The sequence below is a fragment of the Rhinichthys klamathensis genome, unplaced genomic scaffold, assembly GCF_029890125.1.
Source record: "Rhinichthys klamathensis goyatoka isolate OS25496 unplaced genomic scaffold, OSU_Roscu_1.1 h1tg000180l_1, whole genome shotgun sequence".
NCBI lineage: Eukaryota > Metazoa > Chordata > Actinopteri > Cypriniformes > Leuciscidae > Rhinichthys > Rhinichthys klamathensis.
Window position 1 is genome coordinate 2,022,702 of NW_026606708.1, and position 21,038 is coordinate 2,043,739.

Consider the following 21,038-nt stretch of genomic DNA (forward strand, 5'->3'; position numbering starts at 1 on the left):
ATTATGATTATAAAGCCGTTAGAGTAATAATTCACCAAAGATAATTTGTACATGAAACGCAGGAGTCATTTTTAAACATTACTGTCCTCGTAAGTGTGACGTGTCAAACTAACTTGACCGCACAGGCTCACGGAAACGTGAATGCGCAGTTATGGACCAATCAGAGAAACGCACCAGTCGCTGCAGCCAATCAGATACAGTCCCTGCAAGGTGCATTCTTTTCACCGTTATTTTTTTATTTTTTTGGGGATGCTCGTTCGTTTTTGAAGTGTTTAACACGAAATACTGTCAAGGATACAGTTTATTCCAGCGTCTTGGATGGTCTGCGATTTTTTTGCGTTCTTGTTAATTATCTAGATAAAAAAAGGGGTGTTGAAATGCTCTCCGAGGAGGCAGCACTAATATGAGCAGCAGGGACCTTTCGCTGTCACAGCACAGGCAGTCTGTTTTTGTTGATACCGCCAGCAGCCGCTCACGAGGGAGACACTGAGAAATTAATGCGTATTTAAACAGCAACACAATCGTGTTGGAAATACACTGAAGAAAAATGCGAGGCCTTGGACACTTTATTGCACTTTTATTTTTTCCCATGGCATTTTGTGTGGATTTCCATGTGGAACCAGGATCCTATAAAGCGCACCGGGTGTATGTAAAGTCTCCTGTAGCCGCCAGAAGTCTGATCGGGACGGGATCGGATGCAGATATTTCGCGGATTCACAGTCACATCCAGAAAAGAAGCGCTGATGAATTAGACTCCTGTAATGGTTTAAAGGAATATGAAACCAAGTTAACTAGCAACACACACAACGTAAGTTTACTCGAAGCACCGATGCAACCCCGCGGCTCTGCCTCAAAACCTAGGGATCTTTACCTAACCCTAGTAATATTAATTAACTACATGTACTTACAATAGGGTTATGGTTTGGTTTAAGGGTTATTTACTTGTAATTATGCATATTGTACTGTCATTACTATAGTAAGTACATGTAGTAACGTGTAACTACGTCACCTTAAAATAAAGTGTTACCCTGTAGTTGTTCTTTAATTGCTAGTGAGTATAAGTATGTGACTATAAATAGTGACTATAAGTATGATGAATATCAAATACATTTGTAATATGGACTAGATACTGGTCACAATTGTATTACTTGCTAAAGAAAAAGAAGTAACTTACCACTAACACAAAATTGATGCTAGTTACGTGTTTTAACGTTTTACAAGATTTTGAAACAGTCTGTCACATTTTGTTCAGCTCAAACGCATTCAAAGTTCTTGTAAAAGCACTTTAGTTTAAATGTAAATACTGTAAAATGGGATTAACAATTCCAGTTTTCTTTTTATATTAGAACATTTTCAAAACCATTAAAATTTCTATATCTCCTGTCATAGCCCTCAGAATAGCCTACGTTTTCTCTTCCATTTCTGTTTTTATAACTATAAAATGTTGACGGTTGTGGTTGAACAATGTCCTTGACAAGTGTAACTTTGGCTAGCAGCAGTTGTAGAACCAGTTAAACTGGTATGACAACCTGTTTTAATATCCACACACCCACACAGAAATAGCCATGCCTTTCTAAAGCATGTTAAGTTTAGCTAAACCATATAATTTATAATACAAACTAGTATAAGTCTTAATATTACAGAATGGAACAGCAAATAATACTGACACTAGTCATTGCAACTTAAAATGACTTCCTTTTCTCTGAATAATTTGTGGTTGCGTCAGATGAGGTGAAACAATCGGGGTAGTTGGTTGTAGTTGGTTGAAACTACACCTTTTTTTTTTTTTTTACACAGTCCTACTGTGGTCTGTCTTTCTGTAGGAAGTTATCATAAATTCAAAAGCTGTGACAGGAACTGCCACAGTTGTTAATCAACAGAAAATAGTCCCAAAGTGTTTTAGAATTATGTGTGTACTGACCTTTCGGTCTTAAAATGATTTGTTCTCGGAGTTAAACAAATCATCTAAACCAGTAGTTCTCAACCAGGGGGCCTCAGCAAACTAACCTCAGCAATAACTATTATTTTTATTGAAAAACATACAGAATCAGAATCAAAATGAATTGTATTTAATGAATTTAATATATCAACACTCCCAATTTCTGTAAATAAAAAAGTTGTCATAATTATATTTACATCAGAAATGCCAGCCAGAGGAAATGTACAATATGGTAGGCCTTCAAATAATGTATCTTTAAATGAGTCAAAAAGATTGAGAGCCACTGAATTATAAAACTGTTGATTTGATGTCATCTTCAAATTCACAATTCATTCCTATTTTTTAATTTCAGTAATTTGTCATGTCAGTCGTCATTGTTCTATTTTCAGTTTCACGGTTAAGTGTCGTGAGTATAGTTGCTAGGTTTCTGATTTAGTTTTTGTTTAAGGTTAGCATGTGCTTTGCATAGGCTGATAATGACTTTCTAGGACATGCAATATTAAAAGCTTCATTGTGTTATTGTACGAAACGAAAAGTCTTATATTTTGTCCATGATGACGCACATTTCAGTATTGGTTTTGTTTAATATTAATAAAATGTGTTTCTTTCAGTGGACTTTTAAAGATATCAGTGGATCCGTGTCTCTGGCCTGGGTGGGGGACGGAACTGGGGTGAGTTTCACTTTTGATTTATTATGTGTACACACTATCATACGCTTGCTGTTCTGAGATGAAGTCTCCGGAAAAAACTTCCACCGTACTAAAAACGCCATTCAAGGTTAGATGAGGGCTCTTTTAGCTTAGGTTTAAATTTAGACTGTCTAGGTAATCTTTGCCGATCTCTTTGGCTGTTTGCAGTCAGTGCTCACAAAGAAAAATAAATACAACTAACTAGTTTGACCTTTCTCTTGCCCTGGTACTACACATTCAAGGCCATGTTGTGAAGTCTTGTTTTTTACTCTGACCACGGCTGCTGTGCACTTTACTGCAATAAAAACAATACTTCGGCCTACACTACCATTTCAAATTTTGGAGTCTGTAAGAAGTCTCTTATGCTCACCAAGGCAGCATTGCTATAATATTGTTAAATATTATTACAATTTAAAATAACTGTTTTCTATTTGAATACATTTTCAAATGCAATTTATTTCTGTGATGGCAAAGCTGAACTACTCCAGTCTTTAGTGTCACATGATCCTTCAGAGATCATTCTAAAATGCTGATTTGCTGCTAATAGGAGACATTTCTTATTTTTATCAATGTTGAAAACAGTTGTGCTGCTTATTATTTTTGTGGAAATCTTGATATTTTTTTCAGAATTCTTTAAAGGGTTAGTTCACCCAAAAATGAAAATTCTGTCAGTAATTACTCACCCTCATGTTGTTCCAACCCCGTAAGACCTTCGTTCATCTTCGGAACACAAATTAAGATATTTTTGATTAAATCTGAGAGCTGGATCACTCCTCCATAGGCTTCTTAAGGGATCGAAACTGACCGGCCCAAAAGTTATGAAAGACATCGTTAAAATAGTCCGAGTGACTACAGTGGCTCAACCTTAAGTTTATCAAGCGACGAGAATACTTTTTGTGCGCAAAAAAACAAACAAAATGTGCGCAAAAAACAAACAAAAATAACGACTTTATTCAACTATTCATTTCCTTCTCTGTGGCCCTCGAGATTTCACATAGTGAAACTACGCAAAGCTTCTAGGTTGTGCATCACACACATGACCAGCATCGGCCAATTGTGAGCCTGCGTGTGACAGAAGCTTTGCGTAGTTTCACTACGTGAAATCTCACTGCCCACAGAGAAGGAAATGAGTAGTTGAATAAAGTCGTTATTTTTGTTTGTTTTTTGCACACAAAAAGTATTCTCGTCACTTGATAAACTTAAGATTGAGCCACTGTAGTCACTCGGACTATTTTAACGATGTCTTTCATAACTTTTGGGCCGGCCAGTTTCGATCCCTTAAGAAGCCTATGAAGGAGTGATCCAGCTCTCAGATTTAATCAAAAATATCTTAATTTGTGTTCCGAAGATGAACGAAAGCCTTACGGGGTTGGAACAACATGAGGGTGAGTAAATACTGACAGAATTTTCATTTTTGGGTGAACTAACCCTTTAATAAATTGGTCCAATAGCATGTATTTGAAATAGAATTTTTTTGTAACATGATAAATGTCCTTGCTGCCACTTTTGATCAATGTATTGCGTCCTTACTGAATGAAAGTAATGATTTCTTTCAAAGAAAAAAAAAAGGTTTGTAAAAGTTTGTGTCAAAAGTAAATAACTGTCTCTATGCCTCAATCTTAGGTAGTACTAGCCCTGACAACATTTCAGGTGCCATTAGTCTTCCTGCGATTTGGTCAGTCTAAACTGTATAGGAGGTGAGTACTGGTTTGAATTGTTTGTTCTTGTAATACCAATGTAGTGTTTGCTTTACTCCATGTCTTTCTCGATCTTCCATTCCTTGTTACAGTGAAAACTATGGAAAGTCATTTGAGGATGTCACAGAACTCATCAACAACACCTTCATCAGCACTGACTTTGGGATCGCTATTGGTCCGGAAAACTCTGGCAAGGTGGGCAAGATATGTCAAAAATCCACCATTTGAATGTCTTCTCCAAATAAGCCCACATGGGCTGGGGAGCTGGATCAGTTTGCTATGTTAAAGCTGTTTCTCATGTTGCTGAATTGGCCTGTAGATACTCAAATGCAGCATGTCAATCAAAGTAAAAATAGACTAATTGAACTTTCTGTTCTTTGCTGATTTTCCGATACTCAAAGCAATTATAGGGATGTGTGACAGCACTTTAAAGTAATCAAAGTCCTGATTTTCTTTCCCTCAGGTGATCCTCACAGGAGATGCTTCTGGAGGCACTGGTGCCAGAATTTTCCGTTCAAAAGACTTTGCCAAGAGTTTCATCCACACAGAACTGCCCTTCCAGCCTCTAATGCAGATAATGTACAACCCTCAAAACTCTGATGTGCTTGCAGTCATCAGCATCAAGGTAAGAGCCTTTGTGTTATTTCTTTATGGGTGTCGAAAAGAAAGTAACTAAGAGCCATTTGATCAGTGAATTTAATTAGTGTAAATGTATACACTTTATTCCACAAAGTTGCATCATGATCACATATTGCATTTAAGTCCTTAGTTTATGACTTAAAAGTTATTGAGTTTCCTGAACTGATAAGAGAAAAAAATGTTGTGCTTATCTAAATGACATGATAGCATATTAACTCTTTGCCTGCCATTGACAATATCTTCCGTCATTTATGGCACAACAATTTTTTTTAATATATATTGACGGTTTACAAGTTCATACAACAAAATAATCTGGGGACCATGAACATTTTGTGAATATGATCAAAGAGTTAAATATACTTATTGCAAATATTTGCTATTCAGTTCCTTCTTAAGTATATTTGTAAAAACAAGAAGATTATATACAAGATAAGAATATATATATACAAGAAGATATACATAGATTGTGTAAATTCTTTTTTCCTTTTGTATGCATTTAAAGTGGTGCATTGCTGCTTTTGAACATTAGCATAATATCATCTTATTGCTGCTGTTTCAGAATGATCTCTGGATCTCTAAAGATTTTGGTACAACATGGACGAAAATTCATGAGATGGTGTGTGTGGTGAAATGGTAAGATCTTTTAATGATTGTAAAACCAACTTATGCCCTTAGAATGTGCTTTGAGTTTGTGAAGACACAAGGGGGTCTGGGTGGAGTGACTTTATATGGTATGTTTTACTTTTGGACCAGTCAGTTTGGGGAGTTCTGTATTGTCTTTTCACGGCTGCACATCCGGAACACACAAAAACACAAACATGCAAATACGGCCACCATGGCAGCAACACGAGACATTCTCTGCTGAGTCACTGTGCTTTTCCACACGGCTCAGCTTTCAAATGTCCGAGGACACTCGGCTGCTCCAGATAAACTGCTGCATCAAACTTCAGTTGGATTCTCCAGGTTGAATTCAACAGTCCCTGGTTTATACATGTCAACAGGGAATAGTTATGTTGACAAGGAAGTTCTGCCAGGCTTATCCTTTATTTGCACAATTAATGTTTGACCAAGGGAGCCAGATCAGTTTGGGCACTCTTTAAGTTTTATATATATATATATATATATATATATATATATATATATATATATATATATATATATATATAGTTCCTTCATACCTCCTCTGAGCAATCCTAACTGATGGAAGGCCTCACCCACTTACTGTACACATGATATGAAGTTCTCACGTGACTTCAGAAGCCAGTAAAGTCAAACCAAAAACATGGGTTGTTCCTGTTATGCCGTTTCTTTTAACTGAATATCATATTCATATTCAAATTACAACACACTATTCAGAATATGCTTGTGTTGAATTTTAAGGATGTATTTCAATATAAGCATATACCAGAGTTTGAGAAACATGCACCATTTAAGCTTAGCCAATTTATCAACTTTATTTATTACATCTTGATTATTTAAACAATGGCAAGAAAATTAACAACTGGAAATAAAGAGCTAAAAGTGAGTGATTGAAAAAATGATTCTTTTCATTTTCAAACAGCCTGGGATGATTTAGAGTGATACCACAAAATATCTCAGAATTCATCAAATTATGATGTTTGTGGTGTTTTCACATCCTTTTTCTTTCTTTCTTTTTTCATTTTAGACTTTGCATAGCACCCAGGAACATGGCATCAGTGCCTCAAACCATTATATTGTAATGTTGTGATAAAAACTTATATAATTTAATATTTTATCCAAGATATTAAGTATGAAAATGTGCTGCATGGAATGGCCCACTTACATTTAAATTTTAGAGACTGTTTTCAGTTATGTTGCAACCTGAAAGGACCTCAACCTGAGTCACTCCCTTAGGTCTTATCTTAACAATAAGTCATCTGATCTGTGACAATTGTAGATATCCTGTTACAACAATGCCATGCATTTTAATGGAGAATCTCTATGCAACCAGTTTCTTGTTGCATTGTTCATGTTATCTATAAATTGAAAATATGGTTTGTGTGGTGATTGTCATAAACTGTCTCCTTCCTTGACATTTTAGTGTTCAGTACGTTTATTATGCTGCAAAGTGCAAACAAGTGACTGATCTGAAGTGAACTGTTCTGAATGCTGTTGTTTTATGAGGTCTCTTGAGTTTAATCTCACAGATCAATTCTCTCTTCATCACTTCCACAGGGGAATGGATACTCTATTCTTCTCCGTCAACCTTAATGGATCCTGCAGTGAGTAATATTTATCAACTTTGTTGATCTAAGGTGTGGTGACACGAATGTGTTCTGTTCTGTCACTAGTATGTGTTTGTATTGATTTCTTATGTGTATTTCTGTACATCTTTGAGCATTAGTTACTGTAATAGTTGACTGTAAAATCAACTAGTTAGTTACTGTAAAGTTGAGTTATTGTAATTCTGAAATGAAAGATTTTAAGATTGTCCTGCCAACATTTTCTAAAATACATGAATTTAAGATTTATACACATATATATATATTTTTTTGAGAGAGAAATTAACTTTTTTAAAGACATTTATAATGTTACAAAAGATTTATATTTCAAATGAATTCTATTCTCTCTGTAAACATTATATTCATCAAAGGATCCTGGAAAAAATGCATCACAAAATATATAAAGCAGCACAACTGTTTACAACATTGATAATAATAAGAAATGTTTCTTGAGCACCAAATCAGCATATAAGAATGATTTATGAAGGATCATGTGACAGTGAACAGTGGAGTAATGAGTGATAAAAAATTATATTTCAAAATATAATAAAATAGAAAACAGTTCATTCAAATTGTAATAATATTTCACAATATTACAGTGTTCTAACAAATGCAGCCTTGGTGACCATAAGAGACTTTCTAAAACATAAAAAAAATATTTAGTGTGTGTATATATATATATATATATATATTATTATTTATTTATTTTAATAAGTATATTTAGTAATATTTAACTAAGTATATTTAAATAACAATAAATTAATATATTATAATTTGCAATAATTGCACTTCTGTTAATTGATTAACATTTTGCTGCAACATATTGGCATATAGTCATTCTTTTGAAGAAAAAATATGTTACCCAGCTAGATATTTATCCAAAATTGCAACAGCAGTTCACAAAAAGTTTTCAAAACATAAAAACACAAGTACATGATTTTTTTTTTTTCAATACAGCAATGATATCAGTCCTGTCACCTGGCCAATGATAACAGTCCTGTCCTGTCAGCGGCCGTCCTTACTGTTGAATCCAACTGAGTAAAAGTGTATACTTTTTAAGCTTCCTTTTCATGATGTTTGGCAATGTGTGCATGTGCTTTTTTGCAAGAGGGGATGTCAGAGGGGATGATGCACACACAGGGCGTGTGTGGTGTTGCTCATTAACAGTGTTTAGATAAAGTGTTGATAGACTTTTTTTGAATTAGAATTCAGCATCCCACAGTGGATTTGACTCAGCAAACCTTATGTTATTGCTATAGAAAAGCACGACACAGGCAGCGGCCCAAGTGCTATCAGCAACTCATAAAAACCAGATGCATATTTCTGTAGTAATGTTACCTCACTCTTTGTTGTTTTGTGTTTTCAGTTGATAAAGGAACGCTGGTGCTGAGGAAGTCAGTTGATCTTAGTGTTAACTTTAAAACAGTCGCCGAGAGAATCTACTCCTTTGGGATTGGTGGACGCTTCCTGTTTGCTTCAGTTATGGCTGGATCAGGAAACATTATGCCGTCAGCATCAGAGGTGTGTGTGACTGTGCACCCGAGTGTGAGTGTGTTTATGCGTAAATGTGATGTTTTAACTATGTGCATGTTCTTTAGGACATTTTACGTGCAATACATGTGTCGGTAGACCAAGGTGAGACATGGAACATGGCGCAACTTCCTCCTGTCAGTCATGAGCAGTTTTACTCAATACTTGCAGCCAATGATGAAATGGTCTTCATGCATGTGGATGAACCAGGAGGTCAGTGTTTACTTTTGTTTTATTTACCGCAACCATAATATATAGGCTTACAACTAACATTTCCTGTTGTAGAAACCATCATGTCACACTGCTGTATCGATATATTATTTATTGTATGAACATTTTTTATTGGTTAACCACTGACATTTATTAAGATCAACAAAGAGTGGAACATTGATCAGTTGCAAAAACAAACAGCATTTAAAAAAAAAACTAAAAAAACATTTTGATCTGTGCTACTTTATAGAGCTCAGTGTTTCTATATTTTAACTGTATTGTGTTTTTTTTTTTCTCAGACGAGGGGATTGGCACCATCTATGTGTCAGATGACAGAGGCACTGTGTATTCCAAGTCTCTAGAACGCCATCTGTATACGACTCCAGGGGGTGAGACAGACTTCACGAATGTCACTTCCCTAAGAGGAGTCTTCACTACCAGCGTGCTGAATGAGGGTATGACTACATCTTACTTAAGAGGAATATACACTTATAGTCTGTGTGTATTTATCCTCAGGTTACTCTAGGAGGCCTGTATCACTTGGAATACTTAAAATCGATATGAAAAGCAGTTTTTAAAAAACAGCTTGCAGTTTACTTTCTAAATATACATTTGAAAATGAACATGATATTTAACATGCCATACACTACTGTTTAAAAGTTTGGGGTCGGTAAGATTTTCTAAATATTTTTGACCAAGGCTCACCATTTATTTGATAAAAATATATTAAAACAGTAAATATGTTAAATATTATTAGAATTTAAAATAACTGTTTTCTATTTTGATATATTTTAAAATATAATTTATTCCTGTAATGAAAAAGCTGTTTTTTTAGTAATTCTGTCATTATTTACTCACCCTCATGTCGTTCCAAACCCATAAGACTTTTGTTCATCTTCGGGACACAAATGAAGATATTTTTGATGAAATCCGAGAGCTTTCAGTCCCTCAGTCCCTTTCAGGAAGCAGTGCTTTGCCACTTTATTTACAAAAAAATATTTACCTGCAATTCAGTAGGAGGAACACCATGACCCATCCGTGTTTTCTGTGTTTTGTTTAGACTCAAGACCGAAAGTTGTTCTGTGAACTCGCTTTGGATAATATTTGTAAGATAAATTATTATTTTTTGCACAAACAAAGCACTTGTGTTACTTCATAAGATTGAGGTTAAACCACTGTAGTCACATGGATTAATAATTGAATGTGTAAATTGCGTTGCTCCCAATGGAGGTACTGAAAGATGACCGAAGATGAACGAAGGTCTTACGGCTGTGGAACGACATGTGAACTAACCATTTAAGGCTTTAGTATTCTTTATGATTCTCTCTATTTGCCTTTTTCTGCTGAAGACAACTCGGTACAGACAGTAATATCATTTGATCAGGGAGGTGAATGGGTTCCTTTGAAGAAACCTGAGAACAGCAAGTGTGATTCTACGGCCAAAGATAAAGAAATGGTAAGAATCACTGAATGGAAGCTGTTATAATTGGACAGATGTGACCAAACAGTTCAAATCCTTGAGAAGTCTAACAGTGTGTTTATTTACTTACCTTGTGTTGTCTTTCTCCTGTGCAGTGTAGTCTGCATATTCATGCCTCATATAGCACCTCCATGAAGCTGAATGTTCCCATGCTGCCTCTGAGTGAACCCAATGCTGTCGGACTCATCTTGGCTCATGGTAATCCATGTACACTTTTAAGTAAAGTCCAAAGTGCAATTCAATTCTGTGGCATGTATTGTAATGTCTCTATTTTAATTTAAATTTTTTTTTTTTTTATAAATTATAACACATACAAGTCATTATTATTAAATGGATAAAATAGATACAAGAAAATTAAAGGTGCAGTAAACAATTTCTGAGAAACACTGTTGATATTTGAAATCATTCCAAACAAACACACCCTCCCTTCATTGCTCTCCCAAAATTCCTGATCACTCAGTGCAATAGTAGATGGCCTTCCTGCTTAGGTCTCTCTAGTGCTAGAAAGTTTCTAATCTCCAATATTATCGTGCTGTTGGCTGATCATAACTTTTCTTTTTCCAATCATATTCTTCTGACCTTTTCTCTTTTGTAATGTCTCTCAGCCATCTCTCTTTCTACAGTCTTTCTTCAAATCTCCCTCTTGCTTCCTTTTGACTGTATACTCCTCCCACTGCTGATTGGCTACAAGTGTGTTGAGGTGCTTGGTCCAATCCACTTTCAAAAGTTTTTTTCAGAAATCGTTTACTGCACCTTTAAAGATAAAGTGTAATTTCTGTCACCAAACAGAATTGCATAAAATAATGACTTTCATATAAATAACATTTCTGCCATCCCACTTACTCTTTTTTAGGCAGCGTGGGTGACTCAATCTCAATGTTGACACCTGATGTGTATGTGTCTGATGATGGAGGCTACACCTGGCAGCAGGCTCTGAAGGGGCCGCATTACTATGCTATCCTGGATTCAGGAGGCCTGCTGGTGGCCGTGGAGCACAACGAGCAAAACCCATCCAAACTCATCTCTGAGATTAAGTGAGCTTCCTGTAGTTCTTGAGATGAAACCTATACAATTGGCTTTTATATGGACGGTTTTCCATGCCAAGCTGAAGAATATGCTAATATTTCCACATGCAGAGTGCCGGTACATGCTGTAAAACTCATGGTTTGTGTGTCTCTTAGGTTCTCCACCGATGAGGGGCAATGCTGGCATGTTTATAAGTTCACCCAGACGCCGATGTACTTCACAGGGCTGGCCTCAGAGCCTGGTGCCCGCTCAGTGAATGTCAGTCTCTGGGGTTATGAAGATGCTTTGATCAGCCACTGGGTAACTTACACCATTGACTTTAGAGACCTGCTGACACGTGACTGTGAGTGACCAGTTCTGTTTGAACCACACAAAATCAAAGACATTTATATAATTATATATTTGGGTTTAGCACAAACTAATCTGTCGCTGTCTATTTCCCAGGCACAGAAAGTGATTATGTCCAGTGGCTGGCTCACTCTGATGACATCAGCGACCCGGAAGATGGTTGCATGCTGGGTTATAAGGAAAAATTCCTGCGTGTGAGAAAGGACTCTGTGTGTTGGATTGGCAGGGATTACATAGTCACCAAACAGCCCACACCATGCAGCTGCACACTGGATGACTTCCTGTGGTGAGTGGAAACCAAAGTTATTGTAGCTTTGCTTTTTCTAATTCTACTTTGAAAAACTTTAGTTAATTTGAGGAATGGATTGTTTAGTTTCAGTTTAGTTATTTCATGCATATTTCTATTTCATTTCAATATATTTTATTTCCGTTATGGTAATTCAGGTTTAGTTTAACATTTTGGACAGCATTTTTGGATGCATTTTCAGTGCAATGGTCAAATTAATTTTTGTCATATGTTGTATTGTCATTTGCTGCTAGAATGTCAGATGACTTTGTCCACACAGATTAGAGATGCACGGATTAGCTCAAAATCATTCACCCACCACCCACCCAAACCTATGATTTTCTCTGATTTAGATATCTGCACCCGATAGTCACATTACAATTATTCAAATTTTCAGTGTTAAGCATGATGATATGTTACATATTACACTGAAGTAGGCTGCTTTTAAATGAAATTTTTTATTTAAAGTAAAAGTTCTTCTTTGGCAAAATTGCATTTCCTTAATAGCCTAAACAAAGGCTTTACTCCCTTAAATTCTTAAATTGGAATGTCACTGTTTTCGTCATTGCGACTTCCCAAGCACACACACACGAAATTAAATACGTTCAGCTCAAGCAAAGGCTAGACATAGGCTAATTTATTAAATGTATGTCATATACATACAGTGCTTCACAGCCGTAACATAGGCTATCATCACATACCCATCAAATAATTTGTCCTGGTTAACTACTACACTAAAAGAATCACAATGTTTTGGTTTCAAACAGAGATCACGATTTTCCCACGATTCTGAACAGACAACTAAACAAAATAACATGTAATTTACTACAGGTTCTGACAAATGTTAATTGCCGCAGTCTATTTCAAATGTTTAATGACTCAATGATTCAATGACTCACTCATACATACTTTGTCTTTATGTAAAGTTTGTAACATACTTTGGTTAAAATTCCTCAATGCTTGTGTAAAACAACACCCTTTTTACCTCCTCAAAAACAGCTCTGTTCACAGCGACCCGTTTCGGTGCATGTCTCTTTGTTTAAATGATAATGAGCAACTGCTCACCCCACCCCTCTCTTCCATGGGGGGAGTCGACACAAGACACATAAAGTGCTGCCTTGGCAACCTGCCTTGGTGGACAGTATACAAATGGCTGAGGGCCGAAATATGCTAATACGGGACAGTCCGTCAGAGGTCGTGGGGGGACCATGAGCAATATGACATAATTTTGCTCAGAAAATCCAAATGGCTTGATTATTGAGAGTGTTTAGACTTTTTAAAGAAAATGAATGGATTTTTTTCATTGTATGGTGGTTGTGTCCACACAATGCAAAGACACATTTATATGCAAACACCATATAAAAGTGAATTTTGCATCCGATGACCCCTTTAAACAAATCTCTTGCTCGATTCAATGACAAATACATTTTTTTAAGTCACTTGTCACCACCTGTTGGCATAACAAAGCGCAATTTGAAGCGCCATGCTACTTTTTAAAAGGTGATTTACTTTATTTTGATTGCTTCCATTTAAACTTTATTTTTTCCAGTTCTTCTGTGATAATATGGATATTTGTAATATAGAAATAATGATACTGTGTGGTTGAAAAAAACAGTTTGTGAAGATGTTACATACTTCTCTATGACAACTGTTCTGGCAGATTTGAATGTTAGGAATTAGATTGCGTGTTTGAATCAAGATCGCTGTAAGTCTGACTAATTCGATCCAAGGGCGGCATTCAAATTAGCGGTGAAGGTCTCAACGCGCGTTCCGTCTCTTCCAATGGCAAAGGGATTTTTGATTAAATGTAATATATTTTGTCTTATGTATTAACTCATTTCATCTGACTCCATAAATGAAAGTGTTTTTCAATGATATTTGTGCATCATTAAATATACGTTAATGTTTGACTATTCCTTTTAACTCCAATGAAAATAAAGTCAAAGTCTGTTAGAATAATCAAATATAACAATTTATTATGTCAGGTAAATGCATTTTAACAATTCCATAATCAATTGAAAGATAATCAATGCAAATCATCAAATGTTTTAGGATTAGAGAAATAGATGCAAACCCAACATGAACTACATGAGCTAAACCTCACGGGCTATCTGAAATACAGAAAAAGCCACGATCCCTTGCTGCCTTCCATTAAATAGCCAGACCTCATTTCATATGTAAACCTGTATTCACAGTGGAAATGTACTGTGTTCATCCCCCCAGACTTACTGGGGGCAGAAGTAAATTTACATGGTACCATTTGCTAACAGTGGAAATTAGCATTGAGTTCACACCTTGGGAGTAGGAGACCACATTCATTTGTGTGCCAGATATCCCTAAACTCTTAAAAAACCTTATTACCTTTTGTTTTATACTTTGGGAATGAGACATTTGTACCACTCATTCCTGAGACATCAATGATAATCATTCACATCAAACCATAGATATTCTTATGTGAGTTTTTATGTGTCACTGCGAGAGTGGGGGATGCGGGGAAGAAGTGTGTGTGTGTGTGTGAGTTCAAATGTTAATTTGCCAAGGTCCTTTGTCTCATAGACCAGTGGTCTATCTCTTCACCCAGTTTCCAGTTTTCCAGTCTTACATCGCTATCTTTTAACAATTACTCGTGCAGCTATATTTCAAAGTTTTCAAATCTTCTCTTCCCTCCTGCTTAGTGACTTTGGATACTACCGTAAAGAGAACAGCTCAGAATGTGTTGAGCAGGCTGAGCTCAAAGGCCACGATCTTGAGATCTGCATCCACGGGAGAGAGGAACAGCTACAGACCAGTGGGTAATGCCCTCTGGATTATTCTCCATTGCTTGAAGACTAAATCTTTGTCTTAAAAGTAGACAGTTGAGAGTCAAGGTTTTTCACTTGCTTTAATACCTTACATCTGGTTAGCACCTGCTAGCTTCTCTTTGACTTATTAAGAGAGCTTTAAAAAAAACATGCGTATTATAATTTATTTACCAGGTACAGAAAGATTCCAGGTGATAAATGTGAGGGAGGAAAACAACCAGGAAGAAAAGTGATTGACATGAGCAAGAGATGTGTCAGCAACCTGCTGGCGGACCCTCAGCTGCTGGTGAGACTGCATTTACCTTGCTACATATAGAGTGGTGCAGGTATGCCATCATTTTGTTGGCCAAAACGTGGAAACGAGTTAGCATTTTAGCACTTCCGGTTCCATCATCCTGAAGTCCGTGGGTTTTTTGAATGGGTTTTTTTCTGAAATAAGATCTGTGGTGAACACAACCTCAAAACTCTTTCACGTTTTATTCTATGACATAAAATACATTAGTATTACCCCACTCATGATTTTTTAAGCTGTTATGTGTCTTGTAAAAAGCAGTTGTTATCAAGTGGCTAAATGGGACTACAAAGGCTGTCGGGGACATTAAACGTCAAACAGGTAAACTCAGTCCGCGTTTACAGCTTCGTTATTCTTATAATTGTGCTCTTATAAACTATTCTAACAAAAAAAAGAAATGTTTTTGGAAGCTTAGTGATGATGACGTTGATGTCGCTATAAACGAACTACACCACTGTCGTAGAGTGGTGTAGTTCGTTTATAGCCTACCTTTAGCTTTTTCTAAGTTCTGGCGACTGCATTTAGGCTTCAAAATTCAGAAAGTTGTGTTCATCTGTGAAAAGGATCTTGATGGACAAAACGTGCGAGTATCATAAACTTTTGTTGATCACAGAGCTTTTTTTTGCGATAATCCAAAAGCCTCTGGAAAATCCTATTGGGGTTTTTTTTGTCAAGGGAACCAGTGTGATGCTAACTGCCAATTGGCCTATAAAGTGACGTCATACTTGCACCACTCTATTACTAGTTCAATAGTTCAGACAGGGGTTCAAACATGTATATATACAGCATATACAGTATATTATATATGTTCATCCAAGGATATGGAAGAATATCTGGGCCACTCTTTGGAATATAATACATTTGATAATAATACAATTTATAATACTTTTATGGTGCTTTTTTCATTTTGGAGTTTACCAACCCCAGTCCCCAGTTTCAGGGATGAAAGAGACAGGCATTGAACAACAGAAGGGTTAGAAAATAATGAAAAGAAATTATCTTTCAGTGAACTATCCCTTGGTAGTAGTGACAGATCTAAAAAAATAACTATGTAAAAATATTTAAAGTGCCCCTATTATGCTATTTTAAAGGTTCCAAATGTTGTAGTTAGAGGGCCCCTACAATAGGTTTACATGCATCTAAGGTCAAAAAACACTTTTATTTTCTCATAATATACATTGCACATTTCCTCAAAGAGAATGAAAATGGTTTGTTCTAAGATTCAGTCTCTCTAATCGCCTCCTTTCTAAAAGAGCCTACTCTGCTCTAATTGGTCAGATGGCCATTACCCTATTACAACGCCTATTACCATATCTGATGGTGTATTCACACCTGCCTTGTTTGGTTCGATTGAATCGAACTCTAGTTCGTTTCCCCCCTTGGTGCGGACCTTTTGGGCAGGTGTGAATACAGCAATCGAACTCGGGTGCGGACCAAACAACCGAACCGAGACCCAGCTGAAGAGGTGGTCTCGGTACGGTTCCAAACGAACTCTGGTACGGTTCGTTTACGGTGTGAACATGAACCGACCCAATTGCAAGAAAGCACTGCGCCTTTGAGTTACCGGGCTTCCGTAGTCGGAGATTTTGGCATAATGGTTTGTGTTATTGTTGTTCAAGTGCGAAAGAGAATTCCATTCCGGCGCGCTGTCTGGCCACACGATACTGTTGCGCGTCTTTCTGCACGTCGTGTGTGCATCATTGGAATGGAATGAATGAATGAGTGTGTGTGTGCATCAGGACATTCACATACAGCGCGTTCTCTTTAGTCTAATCGCGCATAGATGCAAAAAAAGCTTTTGCAGTTCATATAATGTAACGATAGTTACAATACAAGGATGATGCTGTGTTAAACTGGACAAACTTAATCGCAAGCGTTAACATTGACAGCACTTGTTAGCAGTATATACAATAAGAATCTCATTATTTGAATGTGTGAACATAGCCCCTCTCTATGAATGAAAACTTTATGCCTTATCCGTCTTCTGCGCAGTTTCTTCATATTGCGTTTGTACAGAATAACACAAAATTAGGAAAATAACAAATATTGCAGTACGAAATATCTCCATGCTGAGCCTTTTTTGCACTTCCTGATTTCCCTACTTGAGAATCCTTGTCCAATGAATGGACGACCTTAGCACACGTGTGGTTTTGTTTACAAATTTTGGTTCACTTGCAAAAAGAGCAGTGTGAAAGCGAACCGTACCAAAAAAAAAAAAAAAAAAAATTATTTGGTCCGGACCAAAGCAAGTGACCTATCGGACTTTCCTGGTGTGAATACACAGCTCGGGAGGCATCCTCAGTGCTTGATACACATACACTCACCGGCCACTTTATTAGGTACACCTGTCCAACTGCTCGTTAACACTTAATTTCTAAGCAGCCAATCACATGGCGGCAACTCAGTGCATTTAGGCATGTAGACATGGTCAAGACAATCTCCTGCAGTTCAAACCGAGCATCAGTATGGGGAAGAAAGTTGATTTGAGTGACTTTGAACGTGGCATGATTGTTGGTGCCAGAAGGGCTGGTCTGAGTATTTCAGAAACTGCTAATCTACTGGGATTTTCACGCACAACCATCTCTAGGGTTTACAGAGAATGGTCCGAAAAAGAAAGAACATCCAGTGAGCGGCAGTTCTGTGGGCGGAAATGCCTTGTTGATGCCAGAGGTCAGAGGAGAATGGCCAGACTGGTTCGAGCTGATAGAAGGGCAACAGTGACTGAAATAACCACTCGTTACAACCGAGGTATGCAGCAAAGCATTTGTGAAGCCACAACACGCACAACCTTGAGGCGGATGGGCTACAACAGCAGAAGACTCCACTGGGTACCACTCATCTCCACTACAAATAGGAAAAAGAGGCTACAATTTGCAAGAGCTCACCAAAATTGAACAGTTGAAGACTGGAAAAATGTTGCCTGGTCTGATGAGTCTCGATTTCTGTTGAGACATTCAGATGTTAGAGTCAGAATTTGGCGTAAACAGAATGAGAACATGGAACCATCATGCCTTGTTACCACTGTGCAGGCTGGTGGTGGTGGTGTAATGGTGTGGGGGATGTTTTCCTGGCACACTTTAGGCCCCTTAGTGCCAATTGGGCATCGTTTAAATGCCACGGCCTACCTGAGCATTGTTTCTGACCATGTCCATCCCTTTATGGCCACCATGTACCCATCCTCTGATGGCTACTTCCACCATGTCACAAAGCTCTAATCATTTCAAATTGGTTTCTTGAACATGACAATGAGTTCACTGTACTAAAATGGCCTCCACAGTCACCAGATCTCAACCCAATAGAGCATCTTTGGGATGTGGTGGAACGGGAGATTCGCATCATGGATGTGCAGCCGACAAATCTGCGGCAACTGTGTGATGCCATCATGTCAATATGGACCAAACTCCCTGAGGAATGCTTCCAGCACCTTGTTGAATCTATGCCACGAAGAATTGAGGCAGTTCTGAAGGCAAAAGGGGGTCCAACCCGTTACTAGCATGGGGTACCTAATAAAGTGGCCGGTGAGTGTAGATACGGACAGTAACAATGGCATCCATTTTACATATCATCCTTTTGAAATAGCATCTTCTCAACATGTCGACAACACGAACCAAACTCTTCCAGGCCTCAGCTACAACTTCATCGTTTGAGAAAATAGAACGTTTTCATTTCATGCTGACTTTAAACCTCAAATACTTGTTCACCGCTGTTTACCCTGTATCTCTGTAATCCACAGACAGAAAAATCTACCTCACATACCGCCCCCATCATTGCGATCGTCATAGCCATCCTGCTGACCGGTGCAGTGTTTGGGGTTCTGTTTGTAAAGAAGTATGTCTGTGGCGGAAGGTCAGTCTGTTCTCTAGACTTTTTATGGGTTACATGTAGAATATGTTTAATCATATAAAATAAAATAAACATCTTTCGTCTTGGCCTAAATATTTTGCAGGTTCCTGGTACATAGATACTCAGTCTTACAACATAATGCGGAAGCCAACGCCGTAGATGAACCACTGGACACAGATGTGGCTGGAGCACCTAAGATTGATTTCCATGATGACTCAGATGAGGTACATGTTTGGACCATCTCACACTAATACATACACCTAAATGGAATCTTCTTTGGTATTTGTTTAGGAAAAAAAAAAGAAGCAAAATAGCAGTACTGATCTTGCTAAATGAATGTGTGTTTTTGGCAGGACCTACTGGAGTAAAGCTGTGCATTAGGTGAGCACAAGGAGCTACATATCCTGTCATTCAGGCATTACTGCTGCTGTCTCTCCTCTCTCTAAAGCACAAACCAGCTGTCAGCTTTCTCAAACTTAATCTACCAGCTAATGTCACGTGCTTCCTTCTTCTTGACCAATGGGAGGGAACCTGGTTGCTTCTCCACCAATAGGAGGGTATTCTGATGATGCTGTTCTCATGATAGAATAGTCTTGTGAATGTAACTGCTGAAATTCTCTAAAGCAGAGAAAAAGTGTTTATAAGCTGTTTGTGGAAGTTTCAGTTCTTTCTTTTGAAATTGGGGTCTTCTGGGCAGGATTTTAAGGATGAGACTGTCACGGGAGTACTTGTAAAATACTTGCTTTTCTTTTGATGTCCAGATGCTCTTACGTCAGAACTAGAGGTATATTAGTATTTCAGCAGGAATTTCATTTAGCAAAAAGAGACAAATGAATCATATCATATGCGATGTTTAAAATACTGTGCTACTGAACCCTGACTGTGTTAATTACTAAAATGTGATCATACCTGCTGTCAAAGCTTTAGTATAATGTCCACTTTACTGTAAATAAGCAGGTGCATTAATGAATATAGCAATAAAATGCTGAGAAACAGGCAATAGATTTGACTTTACAAAAAGGGAGAATATATTTATAATTTAAGATTTATGAACATTATTAATTACCTGAAACTGTGTAGCTAGGCTGCGAGTTTGATAAAGTGAGATTGTTATTTGGACAAATAACTGTAGAACATGGAGATAATCTTCACATTACACATTTGTAAATAAGCAACTGTCACACTTGACGGTTAGGTACAATTTTGTAATAAATATTTTTATGAACTAAATGATGCAGATGCATGTAAAATAGAACACAACTGTAGTTTGTGTACAACCTTGAACATTTTGCCCAAATCAAATTTTGTAGTGAAATAGTTTTCTTAGATTTCGACATTTTGTGCTGTTTCTTGGTTCTCGTCTTGACAGCAGGAAAGTACCATGTGATCAAGAGAAAAAGTGTGACCGTTTAAACATTTTTTTTTTTTTACCATTTCGCATAAAGACGCCTAAAACCTGACTAAGTGTTTGTGTGACAAACCATTAGTCGCAATAATTTTGCGTGTGATAATTATTTTCATGTTTGTGCAGCAACTTCAGCGAGGTGAGAACAGACCCAGTGGTCTGAAGTCTTTGACCATGTGATTTGATTTTGGATATTCAAATGCACTTGAGCAATTTAGCACCTTTCCATTGGTACTTCCTGTTTGCATAGATGCTTGATGTCTGTGATGCATTGTTTTTTATTAAGTGTGTATTTAAATATCATTTCTACAGTTAATTTGGAGCCATGTTTCAACATCTCTAGCAGTTGTTTGCTTATATTCACATACCTAATAAAAAGTCTCATATTTTCTTAAAGACAATCTCCTTTGCAAAAACTATGAGTTATATATGGTGTTAATAGGTATAAAAACCCTAGTGTATGTTTTGATTCAAGTGCCTAGCATGGAGGCAGAGCTTGTGCCTTCCAGTGAAATATAGATGAATTCAAAACCGAGAACAATCTCATCTATGAAGAATTACCACAGTTCATTATAACATGGGCTTTGACAAACTATGACAAAATATTTCA

The 21,038-nt window shown here is 37.1% G+C and overlaps 1 protein-coding gene and 1 long non-coding RNA gene across 2 annotated transcripts; one reads left to right on the forward strand and one right to left on the reverse strand.

The window, feature by feature from the left end:
- The first annotated feature begins 344 nt into the window (after window positions 1-344).
- On the forward strand, window positions 345-19,826 carry sort1b (sortilin 1b). Its single transcript, XM_056260973.1, has 20 exons — window positions 345-808; window positions 2,551-2,610; window positions 4,252-4,325; window positions 4,418-4,520; window positions 4,789-4,950; window positions 5,524-5,597; window positions 7,161-7,207; window positions 8,574-8,728; window positions 8,806-8,950; window positions 9,247-9,402; window positions 10,297-10,403; window positions 10,523-10,625; window positions 11,281-11,461; window positions 11,609-11,796; window positions 11,898-12,087; window positions 14,763-14,879; window positions 15,063-15,174; window positions 18,914-19,026; window positions 19,127-19,247; window positions 19,377-19,826. The coding sequence occupies exons 1-20, from the start codon at window positions 548-550 to the stop codon at window positions 19,389-19,391; spliced, it is 2,484 nt and encodes an 827-aa protein (XP_056116948.1). The 5' UTR covers window positions 345-547; the 3' UTR covers window positions 19,392-19,826.
- A 328-nt stretch (window positions 19,827-20,154) lies between these two features.
- On the reverse strand, window positions 20,155-21,031 carry LOC130094609 (uncharacterized). Its single transcript, XR_008807988.1, has 2 exons — window positions 20,455-21,031; window positions 20,155-20,372 (listed from the first exon to the last, which is right to left on the reverse strand). It is a non-coding gene; the product is annotated as an uncharacterized LOC130094609 (long non-coding RNA).
- Window positions 21,032-21,038: the final 7 nt, after the last annotated feature.

What these genes read in the sequence shown, in the direction of transcription:
- sort1b (XM_056260973.1), top strand. Translation starts at nt 548, where the DNA reads ATGCGAGGCCTTGGACACTTTATTGCACTTTTATTTTTTCCCATGGCA. An exon ending in GAACAGCTACAGACCAGTGG is followed by an intron (nt 14,880 to 15,062) that starts GTAATGCCCTCT and finishes TTTATTTACCAG; the next exon opens with GTACAGAAAGATTCCAGGTG. An exon ending in TGGCGGACCCTCAGCTGCTG is followed by an intron (nt 15,175 to 18,913) that starts GTGAGACTGCAT and finishes TGTAATCCACAG; the next exon opens with ACAGAAAAATCTACCTCACA.